The sequence below is a fragment of the Sphaerodactylus townsendi genome, linkage group LG11 (assembly GCF_021028975.2).
Source record: "Sphaerodactylus townsendi isolate TG3544 linkage group LG11, MPM_Stown_v2.3, whole genome shotgun sequence".
NCBI classification, from domain to species: domain Eukaryota; kingdom Metazoa; phylum Chordata; class Lepidosauria; order Squamata; family Sphaerodactylidae; genus Sphaerodactylus; species Sphaerodactylus townsendi.
This window is the reverse complement of record NC_059435.1, coordinates 68,905,929-68,928,250: the sequence shown is the minus strand read 5'-3', so window position 1 is coordinate 68,928,250 and position 22,322 is coordinate 68,905,929. Positions and strand designations below refer to the sequence as shown.

Genomic DNA, 22,322 nt, shown 5'->3' with positions numbered 1-22,322 from the left:
TCCCCATACTGGAGATGAGGGACTGAGGCTTTCCTAAAGCTACCGTGTGAATTTGTGGGAGATGCAGAGTTTGAATTTTCAGAGCTCACCATTCGTTTTCTTGGCTATTTGCTGCAACAGCTCCTTAAAACGTTCTGCAGTCAAATTCTGACTTCTCTTTTCCTTCTTATTTGCAGGGAGCCTCAGAATTTGTATCCCCCTGAAGTCAGCAACACGAAGCTTCAGTATGCAGGATGGGGGCCCAAAGGACAACAACTGGTAAGGACGGTGTTTGCGAGAGGGCAGCTTGCGGGGCACAACTGCACAGGTGAAGCACGGCTGTCAAATTGGCAAGCTGCAGAAGTTGCATTTCCACAGGCGTCACGAAAACCGTTTTATTTTAAAGGATAGTCAGAGCCCTGCAGATTCTGCACGGCTCAGGTTTCCTCGTTTTACATTTTTGCCAGACGGGCAGAACTGAAAGCGTAGGTAACGGGGAGACAAAGTGCTCATCAAATCCGCTTCCCAGTAGAGAATTTTCTTTTTATCTCCTGCTTTTCCCTAGTTCCTAGTTATGCAGGCAGGAAAACCGGAGAAGCTGCTGTCTGCCCTAAATTTTGCCTTCTGACAAAGTAGAGGCAGATTATGGAGAGGGCATGGATGATAACGATACTTAAGAGACTAAGTTATCAGATCTCGGATAGGATATAGGAGGCAGTCTGGAGGCAAAGTTGCGTAGGATATATGTACAGAGCAGAGGGGTTATGCTCACATACATACGTTTGAAATGCCAGTAGCTTCTCAAGCTATCCTTTGCTTTGTTTGCGGTGTTTTTCCACTAGGCAAGGCTGCAAGATCTGCCTTGCCTAGAATATGTGCATACAAACTGTGCAGACATATAGTTCTTGGCCAGGAATAAGAGCCCAGTCCTTTTATGGCCATGATAACCAGACACACAGTGATTTGAATTCCTCTCTAAGCTATTCCTAACCTCTGTAAAGTATGCATATTTTGTAATCGGTATCTGTATTTCAGCATGAAATGCAAGAATGAAAAGTAGCACTTAGACCTGGACCCAGGCTGAAATGACACAGGAGGTTTTGATAGTGCCTTTAAGTTGAAGTTCTTGATTGGTAAATTGGGAATCATGGAGGCAAGAAGAAGAGTTGGTTTTAATATCCCTCTTTTCTTAACCGTAAGGAGTCTCAAGGTGACTCACAATCACAATCCCTTCTTCTCCCCGAAACAGAGACCTTGTGCTGTAGGTGGGGCTGAGACAGTTCTGAGAGAACTGTGACTAGCCCAAGGCTCATAAGGAGGAGTGGGGAATCAAATCCGATTCTCTAGATTAGAGCCTGCTGCACTTAACCAATACACCGTGCTGGCTCTTGTTGTTGCTAGGTATAAGGTTATAAAGTATAATAGGAAAATAACCTTTTAGTTTGCAGGGCTAGAGAGTTGATTACAAATAGAAGAAGAAGAAGAGTTTGGATTTATATCCACCCCCCTTTCTCTCCTGCAGGAGGCTCAAAGGGGCTGACAATCTCCTTGCCCTTCCCCCCTCACAACAAACACCCTGTGAGGTAGGTGGGGCTGAGAGAGCTCCAAGAAGCTGTGACTAGCCCAAGGTCACCCAGCTGGCGTGTGTGGGAGTGCACAGGCTAATCTGAATTCCCCAGATAAGCCTCCACAGCTCAGCCGGCAGAGCTGGGAATCAAACTTGGTTCCTCCAGATTAGATACATGAGCTCTTAACCTCCTACGCCACGGCTGCTCCTGAGTAGAGCCCTGCTGGGTCAGCTTGGAGGTCCAGCCATCCAGATATGTTCAAAACTCACAAGCAGGGCATGCGCTGTTTCTGAGCAGCGCTTTAAATGAGAGGTACATTGCCTTTAGAGGTGGAGGCTCAGTAATAACTGCAGTTGCGCCCTGAGAGTAGCGCATGCATCCCAATAAAAGACACATTTAATTTCTTTCACAAGTTTTCATTCTTGAAAATATAACTAGAAAATTCACTGACTGCTGTTCTGCCAGGGCAACATGGGGTATAAAAGTCTTGTGTGTCCCACTGAGAATGGAGAAAAGCCAAGATGATGCTGATTGTCTAGTGTGACAATTTGAGGGTGCTTCGTGATGCTGACAGAAATCTTTCCCATATGCTGAGTTTGCCAGGGTCCTGTCAGTTACCTTATGCTTGTTGTGATCATATGATAATGTGGAGTGTAATGCAATTATGCAGGCAAGAGAGTAACAAGGTAAGGCAGTAATGAGAAACTGCCTGTAGGAATACCTAAGGAAACAGGAGGAAGAAAGTTATTTTGCAACGTGATCTTCTTAAAGATTTATTTAATTCTACCTCTATCCACAAATGAGATTAGCTGCCTAACAGTGTTTCCTCGACTGAGACTGACTGTATGGATGCATGATCAGCGCTTTCCTTCTAGATTATAGAGCAAGCAAACGATGCACAATATTTGTGTATCTACCGCAACATCCTGACCAGCCTTTCTGACATCTTCTGGTTTGGGGAAGTTGTTGGCAAAACCCTGGGCTGTCAGTTGTCCTTCTCTTGTGGCAGAATGACTTCTGTGCCATCTGACTGCATCACACAGAGGTGGCTATCCCCCGTACCCTCCAACTACCCCCAACAAGATGGGTGGGGGTGGGGCTGAATCTGGGCATGGCATTTGATTCAATCACTGAATGAAACATGATAATAATTGTTGTTGTTATTATTTATTGCATTTGTATACCGCCCTCCCCCGAAGGGCTCAGGGCGGTGAACACAAAGTATACAGACAGAGCACAGGGTAAAATCAACAACAGCCAGAAAGAAATTAAATATGGCTCTGTATAATTTAAAACTAAACCCCATTAAAACACAGCATTCTAATTACAATCATGAGTTTGACTAATTACAATCATGAGTTTGACTCACATGTAAGCAGAGGCATAGCTAAGGAAAATTGAGCCCAGGGCAAAATCTGAGTTTTCCGCCCCCCCCTCCCCCCGGTATGGGTGGCCCCCTCCCCGACCATGACCAAACAAAGTTTTTTTTTTCACCAGGTCATCTCGAAGTCACCATCATATTATAGAACATGCCCCAACTCACAAATCAGGGTAAAATCCAGATCCAGATGATTTTAAACCCTCGCTATTGTACATTTATGTGAGCTTCCATTATAGAGTCAATCCATCTCACATTGGGTCTTCCTATACTTCCTATACTTGACCTATACTGTTAATTGTTCTTGGAGATCTGCAACCAACATACCAGGCATGGGTCACGCAAAATTGACATTGTCAAAGGTACCAAGTTGTCATAGGCACAGAACCTCCGTTAGCCAAACAAAGTAATTACTTAATTTGAACTACAGTTTTCTGCCTTGGTCTCAGGCCCCGGGATTCAATTGAGTTTTTCAGGAGGTCTGGTGCTGATCAGATAGGAAGGGAGGAAGAGCCTCTTTGCAGGAATCAAATTGCCTCTTCAGCTGTCTAATCCAGCCGGCTTTTTGATCTGCACAAAAACACAAGCCTGGCAGGTATATCTGTTTTCATGCAGCTTATTCACAGAGCCGGCATCATTAATTTTTCATAATGTTGTTCTCGCATATCTTTCATTTGCAGCAGCTGCCAGCTGCCATGTATAATTAAGCTGGTTAGGTGAATTGCGGAAGAAGAGGAGGAAGAGGGTGGAAGCTGGCATATCATCAGTAGCTCTGGTTGGAAGAAGCCTCCTGGGCTCTTCTTAAGAGAAACAACCTGTGAAGCAGAGGGGAGATGGGTAGCGCCTACAGGGCAAGGAGGGAATCCTGCTGGGGTTTACAACTCCCATTTGGGAAATTCCTAGAGATTTAGGGGCAAAGCCTGAGGAGGGTGGAGTTTAAGGGAGGGAGGGAGCTCGGTGTGGATGTGATGCCATCAAATCTACCCTCTAAATAGGTTTGCCAACCTCCAAGTGTCATTATTACCACCACCCCCTGCAAAAGAGATCAGTTTCCCTGGAGAAAATAGTTGCTCTGGAAGGTGGACTTTATGGCATTATACTCCATTGAAGTCCCTCCCCTTAGTGAGCCCCACCCTCCACAGGCTCCACCCCTGAAACCTCCAAATATTTCCCACTCCAGAGGTGGCACCTCTTCCTCTAAAGCTGCAATTTCCTCCAGGTGAGCTGCTCTCTGTAATCTGGAGATGAGTTGTTGTTCCAGGAGGTCTGCAACATAACAAGTTCTCACCTGGTGTCTTTCTGCCTGTTTCATGTGAAATCTTGGGGGTGGGGGAGGGGCATGGAAATCAATTGTGGGTTCCTGGACAAAGAATTCAGTAAAGGCAAACAAGCTCACCTTCCGCTGTCACCAGCTTCCCCCTCACGGTTCCATGAAAAAAAATGCACAGAAAAATGCCCACTGTTACGAATTCCCTCTGGGCCTTGTGACTGGTAGAAGAGGATTTAGAGGGGAAAAATGCACTGCGTGGCACGGTTGCCCCTTCTGCGCAGCAATATCAGCAGGTGCAAGATGAACTTAATGACTTAAGGAGGTTGGCTAATTTGCAATAAATATATTCCTTCATGGGTGATTGTTTCAATTTGGTGTCAGATTTGGTTTGGTGTAGTTCATTTGTCTCTGTTCTCTCTCACACAGGTAAACATTTTCAGTAGCAAATAATCTTGTTTTAATCATTAGGGTTCAGTAATTGTTATTTTAGGGTTAAGTGGTCCTTATTATTCTGCGCCTCCACCCCCACAGGGCGAGGCTAGCAAGGTGGCTAACAAATTAAAACATACAAGCATTTAAAACAGCGCACAAATAAATTGTAGGTTGTGTCTAAGAGACCAACAACCTGGCGGCTATGATGAAAATGCTGCTTTAATGCGGTAGCCAATTGTAGAGACAGCATGAATGGAATGAAGCCGGGAGAGGTTCTCCATCAATGGTTCCACCTGTCTGTGTAAGCCTTGGCAGAATTCAGTTTGATCTGTTTAAAACCACAGGTCATTGTAAAACGGTGTTCATTACAAGAACAGATCACAAGCTCAGTGGGAGAGTCCGCATAACAGGTGTCCGGAGTTAGGAAATTTAAAACATTGCATTCCACTGTATTGTCAAAGGCATTCACAACTGGAATCAACTGTAGTGGGTTTTTCCGGCTGCATGGCTGCGGTCTGGTAGACTTGCTCCTAATGCGTTGCCTGCATCTGTGACTGGCATCTTCAGAAGTGTGTCACCATAAGATGTGTTCTCTCTGAGGCACTTACCCTGACATACCTCTGAAGGTTCCAGTAATAGATGTAGGCAAAATATTAGGAGCAAAAACAACAAGGACGTGGCCAAACAGCTTGGAAAACCTCCAGCATTCAATTGCATTTGAGCTCAGAACTGAGGCAGAGCCTCTTACAGACCAATCCCGGGGGGGGGGGGGATCTGCTTGTGGAGGCACTGCAGGGCTGTGCCTGTGGATTTGCCCTCCCCGGGGCACTTACCCTGGCAGAGGGGCAAACACACCAGTGGGCAGCTGCTGCAGCTGTCCATGGCAGCCAAATCCCTCAGCCAGCATAGTAGGAGCATTCCAGAGGAATGGCTGGGGGTGAAGCTGACTAACCTCTTTGTTTTTTGCCTTCCTGCACTGCAGAGAAGCCCCTTTGGAGGCGGCGGAGCAGCACCAAAGCAGTGCTGTGTCCCGCTGTCGGGGGCTCTGGATTGGGCTGCCCAAACAGCAATCTCAATCTCATTATCAGGTGGCCACCTCAACAAGAAACTGCAAAAGATTGCATGTTCTTTAGCTCTGTGGTTTCCTCGCTGCTACAGAAACTAGAGCTTTCTTGAAGATCATATTTTATCCAAATCCAAACACCGTAAATAATAAATCTTTACAAAACTGGATAGGCCCATGAGATTTCTCAGATGGGCTGCAAGGGAGCTTTCTGTCGGCCCAGTAGCAGGGAATTGATGTGGCTGAAATAATTCAGCAAAGGAATTCCTTGTTGCTTTACACGGACATGGTTTTAATTGGCCATCTTTCTGTAGCAGTGGCGTAGGAGGTTAAGAGCTCGTGTATCTAATCTGGAGGAACCGGGTTTGATCCCCAGCTCTGCCGCCTGAGCTGTGGAGGCTTATCTGGGGAATTCAGATTAGCCTGTGCACTCCCACACATGCCAGCTGGGTGACCTTGGGCTAGTCACAGCTTCTCGGAGCTCTCTCAGCCCCACCTACCTCACAGGGTGTTTGTTGTGAGGGGGGGAAGGGCAAGGAGATTGTAAGCCCCTTTGAGTCTCCTGCAGGAGAGAAAGGGAGGATATAAATCCAAACTCTTCTTCTTCTTCTATATTTGCATCCTACTCCTCTTCCAAAAACATTAGGGTAATGAGCTTAGTTCCCCTCTCAAGTACCCCTGGGATGAAGCTTAGGGTGAAAGGAGGTGAAGTCACTTCCAAGGTCACTCAATGACAGAGCAGGAATTGAACCTGCCTCTGCCAGATCCTAGTCCAGTGCTATAACCACTACACCTTAGTGGCTCTGATACGCCTTTGCAAATGATTCCCCAAAAGATTCACGCAGCATGAGTCCTGATTTTTAATTCTTTATGCTAACCACGAACCCATTCTCTATTTTGTAATGTAATAAAATATGATCAACGAAGTAGTGCGTATCATCTCACATGAAGAAATCTAATTTACAGTGGCCGCCCTACAGAAGTGCCACTGATATTAGGTTACAGAATACAAAATAATTCATCATGCAGAATTTAAAAGCACAATCAGGGTCTATATAAAAGGGCGCATTTACTGATACGTGCTTTAAGTAATGTAACAAGGCAGATATTTAAAGTAAGCAATTTAGAAGCTAAGATGCAAAACCTTATCTAGCCACTTCCCTCTTTGAAGACACTGCAAGCCTGTTTTCCGTTTTCCACAGAGGTGATTTAAATGAACTGCAGAGATTTCCTTAAAATTGTCTAAATTACAGCAACTGCTAGGCTTCAAATCTTAAATTATAGTTTTGAAGAGAATGTTTTCATGGAAGAGAGACTGTGCTCAATAGATAAATGTACAATAGAGAGGGTGTTTTTTTGTAATGCTCAGTTGAATGAATCAACCACGCAAAGGGCCGTAAGAGACAGAGCTAAATAATATTAAGGAAGCAGATGAGGAGGGCATGAATGAAATAGCCTTTCATCAGTGTGTGATCAAAGAGGAATGTTTAGATTAAAGCTCCAGGTCAGCTCGCTCACTGAAATCGCTGCTGCATCCAACCCACAGTTGGGATGTGCATATTCCTGTTCAGAATTTTCTTGGGCACAAGAGAAGAAGAATTTTGGATTTATACCCCACCTTTCTCTCCTGTAAGGAGATTCAAGGTGACTTACAAGCTCCTTTCTCTTCCTCTCCCCACAACAGACACCTTGTGAGGTTGGTGGGGCTGAGAGAGTTCTGAAGAACTGTTACTAGCCCAAGGTCACCCAGCAGGAATGTAGGAGTGCAGAAACACATCTGGTTCAGACAGATATAGCTCTGCCACTCAGGGGGAGGAGTGGGGAATCAAACCTAGTTCTCCAGATTAGAATCCACCTGCTCTTAACCACTATACCACACTGGATGCTTCTTCCCATGGGAGGCCCCTGAACCCCCTCAAGCCGTTACTAGGGGATCTCCCAGCACCTGAAGGCGGCTTTTCAGGTAATACTACTACGGGAAGAAGGAATTGACAAAAATTGCACACACACACTTGCGAAGGGTCTAGCCAGGGTTGAAGCGATTGTGTTTAACAGTTATGAATTCTCCTAGTATCAGAGACTTTTCTGATTTCAAACAATCCATCTTTGCCCTGTCAATATGGGGGGGGAAACCCACAGGTACCGTGAAAGTAGATTGTTGGATGAGATCGGCATCCTCACCCAAGAAAACCTTAATGTAGATGGAGAGAGGCTACAGCTCCGAGACAAAGCGCACGGCTTGCAGGTACTCGGTGCTGGGTTCTACCCTTGGCATCTCCCACTAAATGGACCTGAGACTGGAGACAAATGAAAGAGTTGCAGGTGGTATTTTAAAAGACTTTGCCTCCCGAGGAGTTCATAGATTTCTTTTGTTCCAAGTGTCACAATTGCTCAAATTCGTTTTGTAGATGAATCAAACAAAGCTGTTTTAGGCAGATTGATGGTCCTTCTATCTCAGTGCAGTACTTTGCCTGAGAATGGCTTAGCAGGGGCTGCGACGCAAGGCAGTTCTACAGGGCCCGTAAGACAGTGCTGTTCCATCACGCACTTGGTTGAGGCAGTCATGGTTTCCATCATTCAAATGGCCTCCCTCTCCCCTCCTCATCCTCTTTTCTGTTTTTTTTTTAATTTAAAAAAAATGTATACCAACATGATATTTTAAGGCTTAGTATTTAATATACTTAAGGTTAATGGGTTAGTTACCATCTGGTTTTTTATGTGATATAATATGTTTTTACTGTTTATAGTATGTCGGTAGCCCCCTTAACCCCATGAGGGGAAGGGTGGCACACAAGTTGAATGAATGAATGAATGAATGAATGAATGAATGAATGAATGAATGAATGAATGAATGAATGAATGAATGAATGAATGAATGAATTTCTCCATATATGATGCTCTCAGACTAGATTTCTCCCTGAGTTCTGTACGTTCTGGGGGTTTCTAATAAGTGAGAGGGTTCCAACATGCTGTTCTAGAGGTAAACAAGCTTTTTGGTCCAAATGCCAAAAACATGACTGCTTGGGAAGGGAGGCTAGACAGGTGAAGGTTATACTTGGCCAAACATAAAAGGAGCAAGCTGACCCCCATCTGCTCTGCCAGCAACCCCCAGGTTTCCTCAGTACCTTAAGCAGAGAACCAGCCATTTGTGCCCAGAATAGTCTAGTGTGGCAATGCTTGGTAGAGAAGCTAGGTATTACCTGCCCCTTTCCTACTCCTTTGCTAGAGAGGTGGCATTGCAAAAAAAATTGAACAAGATCTTGATTTTTCCCCCAGACAAAAAATCTACAAAGGGAAAGGCAAATTCTACAAAGGGTCACCACCTGGCTATAGCACGCACCAGTTTTTCATAATAAGGTCTGGAACATTTCACAGGAAACCCAATTGTCTTCACATCCCTATCTGGATAGTGCTTGCCTTGAAATGTCTGCAGCTAATGAGACTAATCTGATTTGCTGGTTTCCAGCAGCAGAACCAGACATGAAGGGTTCCTTTTAGAATTAACAGATGGCTACCATAATAAAGAAACAGATCTTCTTCTTCTTTTACATGCAGCTGAATTTTTATGTCTAATTCTCCTGCAAACCTTTCTGAAACTGCAACAGTCCTGGGTCTGGCTTCTATAGGTTGCAGCTGAAGTTGACGTCCTGCGACGGAGAACGTATCCCAAGTTTTGATACTGTCGAGTTTCCTCTGCCCTTTGTAAAGAAATGTAATCCAGCCCTGTACAAATGGAGGGAATTCTGCATTTCCTGCTGGAAAAGCGCACAGGATCCAAATCTATGAGCAATGGCACAGTCTTGGCATTGGGGTCACTTTATACCTGACTGGGCCTCTTCAAGCAGAGGATCTCAGAGATTTGCTTCTTGTGCTAACCATTCAGGGGACAGTGCTATGGTTCAGAAGAAACCAAGCAGGCTGCTTGAGCATCTACTGGCCCCGCATCTAGGTTTGAACCCCCCACCCACCCCCACCCACTCAAGCATCTGACAATCCATTAAGGAATGGACTGGATTTGCAAGGGATTATTTTTCAAGTTAGTTCCGTGAAGTTCCATTGGAAAAAGAAACGGACCTGAATGTTCAGTGATGCTTAAAGATTCCATTGATTCAGTGTAAAATAATTATACCTCCCTTTCCCATAATTATACCATTGCATTCTAGTTTGGAAATCTGCTTAAGATGTGAGCATTCTAAATCACTCCTAGAACTTTCCTTCCCTTCTGGAAGAGTTCCACATTTATTTCTCAAAGGAAGAAGGACATTCTTTTCACCTCTCTGTTCTTCCCACTGAAATCAGTGAAGTAGTTAATGTACTCTAGACCAGTGGTTCTCAACCTTCCTAATGCCACGACCCTTTAACACAGTTCCTCATGTTGTGGTGACCCCCAACCCTAACATCTACCCATTTTATAGATGGAGAACACTGATGCAGAGAGTCTTAGGTGACCCCTGTGAAAGGGACATTCGACTGAGACTCCCCAAGGGGTCCCTACCCACAGGTTGAGAACCACTGCTCTAGACTGTCCCATGTGTAACTGGAGCACATCTGATGCTGTGGATTGGGGTTTCTATGCTGGCTCAGGTGAAGCCCAGGGGTCGGGTTTCAGCATTTGGATCTGAGCCCAGGAAACAATCACACACTGTATGCAGAAAGCCTGTAACAGGCTGTCGTCAAGAAGCCAGAAATCCATCATGCAGTCAGAGGCAAGCAAAGGTCCCACAGTTCCAGTCCAGAGTGCAGGTTTCCCAGAAGACAAAGCAGAGAGATGTCAGCATGGCTGTAAGGAAACTGCACGGTTGCATCCACAATTGCTTGCTGACCCAGCACCCCTTTGTAGTTGGCTGGGCACAACTTAGTTTTCATCCTGAGAGGACTCGCTGCTTTCAAGCAAGCGGCATCTATGCAAGAACTAGGCGCTGCATCTTTCAGTCTGCAGTTCCGTCTTCACGCACCATCTGCATTGTTCTGCAGGTGAGTGTGGTGCACTACGGGCTTGGGTTTCCTCAGCTGATGCCTGGCTGGGAGTTGGGAACGGCCTGCAGAGCTGGAGATCTTCTGTCAAAACCTCCTGCTGCTCCTTGGAATCGTTGGGCTGGGTTTCTGCCAGAGCTGGTTTCTATCAAAACAGCTCCTCTCCAGAGCCTTCTCCACTGTCCTGGGACTGACCCCCAGCAGCTTTACAACATACCCACGTAACGTGTCTGGAAGTGTTTGATGGGTTAACCAGGATGACAGCCCGGCTGTGACGGAGTATTTCATATTTCAGTACTTGCCCTCATCGTGAATTCTGCAACCTAATTTTCTTGTCTAGGGCACATTAACTTTTTTTAAAAAAATCTCCGGATTTTATCTTAAAACATCCAGCCTTCAAAATATATTTCAATGGACGGTCGCGGGAGGTAATGCCAGCGCTAACGAAGGAGAGGGATTTTAGCAGGCAGGGGAATGCTTGGGAGGGCTTGTGCCAACTGCATCGCATCCAAGCCAAGCTTTTGTTCCTGTTTGAAAAGTCTGGGCATGCTGGAGGCATGAGACAAAAGGGGGCCCTGGCTGTTAGCCCACACTTCACAGCCTGTGGGCTTGAGCAAACCGGCCTGTGGATCCAGGAATAGCCTGGCATGTAGACTATTGTGCTGTGTTGGTGTTTCCTGTCGTTCAATTAAATTATTCTCATTTTATTTGGGTAAACTGCTTTGGGTCACCGCTGGGGAGACCAATGGGTAGAAATTCCATAAATAACCTAGACTTTTTTAAAAATTAAGCTACCGGTTAATATATTTAGGCTGCTTTTGTAGCATCAAGTTTTCTTTGAGTTGTCAACTCCAGTTTGGGGAATTCCTGGAGATTTGAGGTCGGAACCTGGCGAGAGCCGAGATTGGGGCAGGGGGACCGCGGCAGGATATAATATTAATATTATAGCATTAATATAATGCGATAATATTAGGGCATCTGCCCTCCAAGGCAGCCATTTTGTTTCTCCAGGGGAGACCTGTTGTAACTCTGGGAGATGTCCAGGCTCCACCTGGAGGAAATGGCTGCTTTGGAAGGTGGCTTCTATGACACTCTACTCAGTTGATGTCTCTCCTCTCCTGAAATGCTGCCCTCCAGAGGCTCTGCCTCCCAAAATCTCCAAGTATTTCCCAACCCAGAGCTGGCAACCCAACCCTGCCATGCCCACTGTGTGCTTTTTTGCTGGGTCTCTGCTTCTTCTCTTGTTCTTCTCCGTCTTAATTTCCAGTGATATGGGGGAGGCGCTGAAGATGTAATATGCTAGCTGGGCTCCTATAGCAACTCCAGATGAGCTGAAGGAATTCATGTCTCATCAGGAGATTCCTGTCTAGTCGAATCCCTGAAGATGGGGACTGACTCTGTTTGCTGGGGATGGACTAGAGCTTCTGTCTGTGAACAATTTGGAGACGCCTGCTTGGAGGGCTTCTTGAGGCCCATCGGGGAACGTGTTGGTGTCAGCAGAGCTGGTGCAAGTCATGACACCAGACAAGTGCAAAAGTGCAAGGCACTGAGGGTTGAATCTGGTCAATCCAAAGGTTTCATATTTTTTGCCAACTGCAGGAACCAAAGTTCCATGCCATACAGCTTCCTTCCTCATCCCGAAGAAAGCTGAATAAATACAGTTCTGAAGTAACTAATTAGGCTAGATCCCAAACTCAAACACTCAGGTTCTTGATTCCTGCCCCCAGAGTCCCTTGGCAGGTAGAGCATTTTCTTCCCGCAGAAGATCCAGGTTTAACTCCCAAATCTCCACTTAAATGGATCAGGCCACAGTTGATGTGAAGGTCTACTCCCTGAGACCCTTCAAGCTGTTTCTGGTCAGAGTAGACAATTTTAATCTAAACAGACCAAAGAATATGTTCACGTGGATCCAGTCTCCCCATGACTGTCAATAGTCTGGCTATCAAACCTAGAGCTGTAAACCCTGCTGTAAAGGTTTTGTTTTGGCTGTGCCCAGTGATCCAGCTGCACACAACCAGTCCTTTAGAAGAAGAGTTTGGATTTATATCCCCCTTTCTCTCCTGCAGGAGACTCAAAGGGGCTGACAATCTCCTTGCCCTTCCCCCCTCACAACAAACACCCTGTGAGGTAGGTGGGGCTGAGAGAGCTCCGAGAAGCTGTGACTAGCCCAAGGTCACCCAGCTGGCATGTGTGGGAGCGTACAGGCTAATCTGAATTCCCCAGATAAGCCTCCACAGCTCAGGCGGCAGAGCTGGGAATCAAACCTGGTTCCTCCAGATTAGATACATGTGCTCTTAACCTCCTACGCCACTGCTCATGAGGTGACTGGGACTAGTCTGTGGTTTTCCCATGAAAATTAGTGCTCTGTCAGTGGAAGCAACAAGAGCTGAAGCATATTTATATCTGATTTGGGTTGCTGGTGTGCTTTTTTTGACTACAGCCTGCCTCTTCTTGTGGAAATCTGGAGGAAGTCTGAAAAAAGTAACATTATGCAGAAGGCATAAAATTGTGTGAACTCAAATATCTATTAAAATTATACTACCTGCAATTCATAAAATATATTGACCGATTCCCAGAATCACGGTTATTTTGGGAAATGTCTGTCTTTTGAAATGAAATGTCAAAACTATCAAGGCATTCAGAGTAATGTGTATTTCACGGAACATCTCAAATATCTATGTCATGAGTAATTTGGCATCCTGAATAATATAGCCCCCGTTTATTATTGATGGACATTGAAAGTTCAAAAGCTTTTTTAAAAAAAGCATTTTCAAGTTGCAACCCTGCGGCTGTTTTCTATAAGCATCTTTATGGTAATTTTATGGTGACTGTGGTTAGGACATAGAATACTGAAGGCAGAAGGGCAATTTCAAGTTCTCTAAGAACTGTAGCACTTTCTCTCTGAAATATGTGGAAATTGATTTATTCATTTATCTATTGTGTATCTATCATTTGCATTTCACTTTTCAGGGCACAAAAAGTGACGTACTATATCTATAAAATACAATCTTATTTTTTTCCTTAAAATCCTTTTCAATTTAAAAATAAAAATCATAAAATGGGATCCATGAGAAAATAGGCTGGGGGTGAAAGTAGAAGAGGTTGAAGAACAGAATTGGTTAAAAGTTTTTTCCCCTAATATATGGTATACAACTCTCAGAATGGAATTTTTGCTGACTAAAAAAAGCAACAGCCGTCAAACAACATATTATAACCAACCAAATAGAAGTCTGGATGCTATATGAAAGTTCCTTTGTTGTTCTCTGAGCTAAAATATGCATATCAACAGAATCCCAAATCCCATGACTCGTTGTCTTTGGCTGGCTTCATGCTGCTATACCCCAAAGATACTCCAGCACATTTGGAGACACAACAGTACTAAATCATGTTACTGCTGACCTCCTGGCAAAGAATTGCTCAGTTTCAGAGACCTCATGTGGTCAGAGCAGGATTAGTTGACTTCCTAAATTTCTCCAACCCTGGGCACACCCTTGATGCTAGCACAGAGTCACACCTGGATTATTTGCACAACATCCCATGAAGGCGAATGCAGGTAGAAGTCTGGAACAGACAGACTCTGCCAGTTTGTAAAAGGCAGGATGTGTGAAAGGCCTGGTTTTGGATTGAGACAATGGGGCTTTCCCCATTTACCTTCTGCTGCATGCTACTCTGGGAAAGTAGCGAGGGGTCCAGCAGCGCTCCCCACTTGCAAGGACGGCAACCACGCAGCCGCCCCGACGCTGCCGCTCTTGCACCACCTCAGCGCGTGTCATTCCTGGCGCTGAAGAAACGGCACCTTTTGATGACCCCGCGCGGAGCGCAGGGTCGTGGGGAACCCCGAGAGCGTGCCAGGAATGACGCACGCTGAGGGGGCGCGAGAGCAGCACGCAGCAGAAGGTGAGTGGGGAAAGCCCCAATGTCGACAGGGGAGAAGTGGTTTAACCCTTCAACCTTGACTCAGTTTTGCTAATTAAAACCAGATTACGCATGTGTTTGCTTGGGAAAAAATGTATCCTTTAAAACAGTGATAACAGCATGGTGAGCTTGGTTTCAGTGAACCTGTGTGTGTGCAGGGGGAGGGGGGTATTAAATAATTACATCTTTTCTTTCCTCCCCACATGGCCTTAGTCCAAATCATGGCTGTCCATTTGCACAATTTACCTTTCACAGACTGAAATCTCTCCCTTTTGCTAGTTGCTTGAAGGTGATTGTAAGCTGCTTTGAGACTCTTTTGATAGATGGAAAAAAATGGAATAAGAAAACCAACTCTTCTTCTTCTAATTTGAAGAGCAGCTTAAAAACAGCTCATGCCTTCCTGTGAGTTTTGGAAGCATCTGGATGGCTGGCCCTCTGAACTGATCCAGCAGGGCTCTCCTTATGTTCCTATTTGTAATCATCTCTCTAGCCATGCAACCTGTTATAACAACTACCTTACACCTAACAACAACAAGAGCCAGCATGGTGTAATGCTTAAGAGTGGTGGAGTCTAATCTGGTGAATTGGATTTGTTTCAGTATACAAGATGAGCCAGATACTACAAAAGGATACTACAAAAGAAAACCTCTGTCTGGCTCAAAGAACAGCGTTAAAACTATACCTTTAATAGAAATGATTAAAATGTATGTATCAAATAACCCAATTAGCAACAATAAAGAAAAATACAAAACATAGACAACACATTACAAACAGAAGAGGGATCCCAGAATATACACTTGGTGCTACAAGTCGCTGTATAAATTATATCCCTTCAGTGAAAATCCATGTATCACAAGTCGAAAGGATTCCAATTGTCAGATGTTCAGTTGGATTCCACTTCAGGAGATAAGTCACATACAAACACCAGTCAGTGGAAACATCAGTTAGTGGTAGTATTACTCCGGGTGAGTTCAACACTTTCAACCTTGGTCTTCTTCAGCCACTACAATGATTATATACAGAAAGTGACAAGACCTGTAGCCCAAAAATATGACTTCAAGAAAGTAAAAGACCATATGCATCTAAGCAGGAATAGATGAACTGGATTTGTTTCCCTGCTGCTCCACATGAACCCTGAAGGGTAACCTTGGGTTAGTCACAGTTCTCTCCAAACTCTCTCAGTCCCGCCTACCTTACGAGGTGCTTGTTGTGTGGAGGAGGGAAGGGAAGGTGATTATAAGCTTCTTTGAGCCTCCTTAAAAGGTAAAGTGGGATGTAAAAATAAACTCTTCTTTTCCCCAAGTATTTTCCATTGACAGTTGTCATCGATGGTCCATTTCCAAATCGAGACCAGAGGGTGGGTCACCCAGCCCTAATCAAGAGCTCTGGTTGCATAACATTAGTGTGGTGATGATGACAACCAAGTTCTTTGTTGACGAGCATTGCCTGTCAATAATAATAATAATAATGACACAAGGGTTCTTTCTTACATTTTTTGTGTAGATATTTATCTTCGAGAACAACATCTACTACTGTGCGAAGGTGGGGAAACAAGCTATCCGTCTGGTCTCTACTGGGAAAGACAAAGTTATTTTCAATGGACTCAGCGACTGGCTATATGCAGGTAGGACAGGTTTAAAAAGAACTGTCAGCTATGGAGTACTTCCAGAGATGTGCCTGTTGTCTGTTCACACACATATGCATACCTGTTGTTAAGAGTAGAGGGTATTTAAAATATTTGTTGTGGTGGAACAGGCCTGCTTTGACCTACAGACCCTATTCAACTCAGCCATCTCCCAGGGTTCTCAGCTGCTCCTGGAAAGGGTTTTCTCTCTTTCCAGGGTAACTGCTGTCACCAGCTGACCTTTGTAGGATTTTCCCACTAGGGAGGGTCAGAGCCAGAGGTGGGATCCAGCAGGTTCTCACAGGTTCTCGAGAGTAGGTTACTAATTATTGGTGTGTGCCGAGAGGGGGTTACTAATTGGTGATTTTGCCACGTGATTTTTGCCTTAGTTTCGCCCCTCCTCTCAGCAGTAGCGCGCAGAACTTGAAGCAGCCTAGCAGGAGGTGCACCGGCGTGCGTGGCAGCCTGCGCCTGCGTGCATTCGTTTCCCGCCCAAGGACTGGCGCAGCGGCTGCGTCCTTGCCGCAGCCCCGCCCCCGGAATGCCCGGCCACGCCCCATCGTGCCCCGCCCAGCACCATTGGCGCTACGCCACAGTTTGAATCCCACCACCATGGGAACCTGTTACTAAAATTTTTGGATCCCACCACTGGTCAGAGCCCTCAACTTCCTTTTCAACTCTGTGGCCTTTCCTCTGTGTCTCTCGCTTTCCCTCTGCTGGGTACCTCAGGGACAGTTTATGGCCTGATGCGCCCCTGGAGGGACAGCTGATTGCCAATTGCCAGCCTTCCCCATTCCTGGTGCCTCCATCATAAAATATCTTGCCCAAGACGTGGGAGGTCTCCGTGGTACAGATAACTGCCATCAGCATCCTGTGTTAACAAGTATTTATTTTTTAAAAAGGAAATGCTTACAAGCATACTTTTAGCACCGCACCAGATTGAGCGAGGGATTTAAAAGAAATGAGGGATAACTGTAATTCCTTTTTGTCTTTCTCTATACATATCAGTTGTGAAAACAGGGCAGGCTCTTAAGCTTGGGATGTTTCAGCTGCCTACAGATTCTCCGTTACCTGGAAGTGGTCCTTCAGCTCCTTGGGCGAGCACAGGTCAAAATGGCTGCCACCTCCAGAACTCAGGCACGAGCTCTCTCCACTTCAGTGGTTCAGCCAGTACAGTCCCTTCCTCTGTTCTCCCAAGCATTTTATCAGTTCCAGGTCCCCACCGCCTTGACCTGGTCAGCCTGGGTCAAGGAAGCTTTTCCTGTTAGCTCCAGGAGTCCTCTTCCTGATGTCCTTTTATCACTTTTAAGTCCTCCAAATCTGTGATACCTGCTTGAAGAGGGGGGGCACTTTACACATCACATTGTCACTCGCTACCTGTATTAGCATTTCTAAAGAAAGGTGGTTGGGCAAGATTGGAAATCTCCTACTCAGAGAAAAAATGCTTAAAATGTTCCCTTCAAATCTCAAGGGAGAGAGCCATTTCTTCACACATGTATTAAAAACAAAAGATGTGGTTTCATAAGACTGAAAGAGACTGGCTGTTGTGGATTTTCCAGGCTGCGTGGCCGTGGTCTGGTGGTTTTAGCTACTAACATCTTGTCCACATCTATGGCTAGTATCTTCAGAAGCATGTCACAGTAGGAGATAATACCTCTTGCCATGACATCTCTATGAAGATGTGGATGAGACGTTAGTAGCTAAAACCACCAGACCACGGCCACACAGCCTGGAAAACCCACAACAATCAATTGATTCTGGCAATTAAAGCCTTCAACAATTCAGTGACAGAGACCTCTCTAAGGAGTCAAGGGCACTTTGCAGAGGACTTCTGCTTGTCTACCTCAACCCCTCAATGCAATTCCCAAGGGATTTTCCCCTTTCATTTGTGTTGATTATCAGCACTGATTGTTTATATCAGATTTTATCCCACCCACCCCTGATACAGCAGACTCAGGGCAGCTTCCAACACTGTTTCAATAAAAACCACACACAGTCCATTATGGCACCTTAAAAACCCAACCAAGGGCGGAACAATTTAAAACTTAAATTAGTGGTGTGAAATTTGAACTATCTATTTTTACAAGACTAATGGTGGATTGCTTCCACGTGACTGTAAAAGCAGTATGGGCTGACTTATCTTGCATGATCACGTCAGCTTCTTTACATATGTTATGACCCATGTGGTCTATTGAAGTGTTTTCATTATTAACAGAACATCATCTTTTTGTCAGTTCTTTCATAACTCACCAGTGTTTGATGGGTTTAGAAGTTGTATGTCTTCATAAGCTTCATCTATTTCAGTGTGGCTTTCAAGAATCCCAGCAACTAGAGCAGGTCTACCAGAAACTGCCTACCTCTCCCAATATGGCCCACAGAGGGCCTTTTCTAACTTTTTGGTTGTCCCTAGCCCCAAGGGTATTCGGCTGGCCTCCGATAGTTGGCTGGCCTCAAGGATATTCGTTTGGCTCCCAGCTGATAAAACTCCTTACCAGGGGATGCCAGAGCCCTATGGGATCTTAATCAATTCCACAGGGCCTGTAAGACTGAAATGTTCCGCTGGGCTTATGGCTGAGTCTGCCATGGGTCTGTTATATTGCACTGCCCCCCTGAGTCTTCCACCCCCCCTCCTTCCCCATCCTGATAGTAAGGATTGTATAATGGGACATGGTTGATAAATATAATATGAGCTATCCAAGAGTTCTTTGATATTTTTCGTCGCCATCTGTGAATGTTTTAAATGTTCTAACTATTTATTTGTTAAATTGGAAACTGTTTATGATTGTTATTTTAGAATTACATATGTAAGCTGCCCTAAGTCTGGTCTAGACTGGGGAGGGCAGATTAGTCAAAATGAATGAATGAATGAATGAATGAATGAATGAATGAATGAATGAATGAATGAATGAATGAATGAATGAATGAATGAATGAATGAATTCATAGAATCATAGAATCATAGAATCATAGAGTTGGAAGAGACCCTAAGGATCATCAAGTCCAACCCTCTGCAATGCAGGAACATATAATCAAAGCACTATGTTATGTTTGTTAACCATCACTATTGTTCGCCTTAGCCCAGAGCCCTAATTGGAATAAGACACTTGCAAGTCCAATAATCTGTTGTATGTTTTGCCACTGTGATATGAGCAGGGGAGAAAGAGAAATTATGAAAATTTGCTAAAAATGAATGCCGAGTTCCTTAAAGGAGCAGTGGGATAAAAATCAGTTAAAGCCATAACCAAATTTAAGAATCCTTCCTAGGGTCTGTTATCGCTTATGTTCCCTGTCATCCCATTAGCATTAAGTAGGTTTTCTGGATTTTCTTTTCAAAGGGTAGATAGCTGTTATCAAGAGGCCTCCGGAAGTTTTCATCTTGTCCTCTTAGGCATCAATGGAAGAAAAGTTGGGCTATCTGAATGAGGTGTTCATGGATCCTTGAATGCATCCCAGGTGTCACGCGCTGTTCATAAATGCTGGACATAGTGGGTACATTTCCAGCCAACACTGAGCATTTTCATGCCCTCTTGATTTCATTGGCAGCAGTTGGAATACAAGCCATTGAAACAAGTTTCCCATGAGGGTTTCATGCGCATACTGATAAGTGGCTCTGGGGGTAAACGGTATTTTTAGTACTTTAATTTTATGACTCCACAGTTCACTTACCTTCTTTCAGACAGTTTCTTTTGTTGGTGACAGAGTGTCTTGTCAGGCTGTCCCCTCGCCCGAGCAAACTGCTGACAGGAAGGTATTGTTATGGTGGTGGTGAGATTGGAGGGCAGAGAAACGCAGAGGACGGTGTTCCTGACACCTGGTTTTATTCTGTAACTGGAATGTTCAGGGGGTGTTCTTTAAGTGCCGTTGACTTTCAAGCCAGTCTTTTATTAGAACTTGGCACAATGAGTCCATGTTTGTTTGCTGAGGTAATGGAATGGCGGTGCAGTCCGGCAGCGGTCCTAATTCGATGGACGGCTATCACTAAAAGCCGTTGTAATGCTGTTCACATTCAAGTTGGGGGAAGGTCCATTTCATTTCTGTAGGTGTGATCCGTGTTAATTGAAGCATGACCTCATTCAAGTCTGTGGACTACCTTCTTTTTATTGGCAGCAATTTAAACATGTGCTTAACTTTCCTGTTGAAATGACCTTCCCCTGCACACTCTTTTGGAGCATCAGTGATATTACGGATGAGGTGACATGTACACATTCTCAATGCATAATGGCATCAGCATCAACCGATGTCTTGAAATTTGCAGATCCAGAACTACAAACCCCAACGTTATTCACGTTTTCAGTGGCATCTTCCTTAGATCAAATAACAAGGCCTATTTGTATAGTGAGAAGCATCAGCAGTTTCCGGGCTTGTGTTAGAGCAGAGCTGAAATGGGGCCCCTTTTCTGCCAAACTGTTTTCCCCTTGCAGAAAAAGCAGGGGGGGTGGGGACTCTTTCATTGATCTTTTGGCAGGGCGTGCAAATTGGAGTAAAAACATTTGCCCATTGTATGGGAGTGGGAATAAAGAATGTTTTCAAGGCAAGTGAGGAAAGCACCTGTCTTCCTTCACTGCTAGGGGTCAGAAACCTCTGCATCAGGAAGTCACAGACTACTGCCCAAGCACTTAAGGCTGTGTTTCCTTTATTAGCCGTAATTTGCAATAAAATGCAGAAGGTGAGGATTTTTGTCCAAGCATTGCTTAGCCAACCAGGCAATACTTCCTGCCTTTCTGTGCTGCAACATGGCTTCGCCCACTGCAACACAAAGTGGGAGTATATGAAATGTCACTAGGTTGTCTTGGCTGACAACCAGTGTGAGGTTCAGCAGGGAAAAGAAAGGTTCTAGATTCCTAGAGCCACACGCTAGAGTACAACCCAGAAGTGACACTAGAGTACAACCCACTGGAGTACAACCCAGAGCCCAACCCTCATTTTAATTTTTCTCCTGCCACCTCTTTGAGCCATAGAGTGATTCCTAGGTCTTTTCCCCACTTACCTTTTTCCGAGGGTTGCTGCCCGCAATTCCCAGTGCGCGGCATCCCTGGCGCGCGCCCGGGCGTCCCCACGACGGTCATCAAAAGGCGCCCTTTGAAAGAGCGCCAGGGAAGCCTTGCGCTGAGGGGGCGCAACAGCAGCAGCGTTGGGGCGGCTGCACTGTCGCCACCCCTCTCGTGGGGAGTGCCGGGGGACCCCGCGCTTCTCTCCTCAAGTAGCGCGGGGCTTAAGGTAAGTGGGGAAAGGCCCCTAGACTCACTTCTGGGTTTTCCCTGGAAGCGATGTAAAGGTGTACAGGATGCCACATTGGGGTTTTTTCTCCCACCAAAGTGGAAACCCAGCAGCCCTAATAAGAGAGGAACGAATAGTAAAGCAAAATATATTTTCCTGACCATCTACAATGCTCTTTTCCTTTGCTCCCAAAATGATATTGAATAGTTGCTGTATGAGAATTTACACAAAGATAGAATATTTGAGAGAGAGAGAGAGAGAGAGAGAGAGAGAGAGAGAGAGAGAGAGAGAGAGCAGAAAAGTGTGTCAGCCGCTTTAAGAAAGGGAAGGCTACCCACTGGAAGAGCACACTAGGTGATAGGAACACAGAGCTTGAAGTCCTTGAACAGGCCTGAGAAAGTTATTTACCACTTTTACAATACAACAGTTATTTTGAATGGTTGTCTTAAAAGAATTATTGAAAAGCGATAGAAGGAAAGAAATCACTTTTTCTTTCCCTCTTGGTCCTTTATGTTATCTTCGCTATTTTTGTACGATACAGGGAGCATTCCCTGACTCCTTCTTGATGCTTTCCTGTTTGATCTGGCATTCTGATAGAAGTTGTGCTGTGGAATTTTTCCTCCTTTGAGCTGCTGCTGCTTTAGCAAGCTGCCACAGAGAGGGGACTCGTGAGCATATGCTCAGCCCTCTCTTCATCTGTGCAAGTGCTGGAGAGGCCACAAAGAGCGCACCGAGGCACAGCTTTCAGGAGGAGCAGCACAAGCAGAAGTGTCCTTGCTGCGATCTAAGCGTTCCTCACGTTTCTGGGGCTGTGCAGCTTTTTCCTGCCATCAGGCAAAGTAGTTGCAGCCGGGCCGCTTGGTTGTTGCTGTGATTGATGACCTGTTCTGTGCCCCCTGCAAA

The 22,322-nt window shown here is 45.2% G+C and overlaps 1 protein-coding gene across 5 annotated transcripts in view; it reads left to right on the top strand.

Moving 5' to 3' along the window:
- DPP6 (dipeptidyl peptidase like 6) overlaps window positions 1–22,322 on the top strand; it is a 643,433-nt gene that overhangs the window by 506,151 nt on the left and 114,960 nt on the right. For all 5 annotated transcript variants that reach the window (XM_048511783.1, XM_048511785.1, XM_048511782.1 and 2 more), the window contains exons 7-8: window positions 177–258; window positions 16,083–16,203. In XM_048511783.1, the coding sequence (XP_048367740.1) occupies window positions 177–258; window positions 16,083–16,203 (203 nt within the window). The remainder of the gene's footprint in view (window positions 1–176; window positions 259–16,082; window positions 16,204–22,322) is intronic.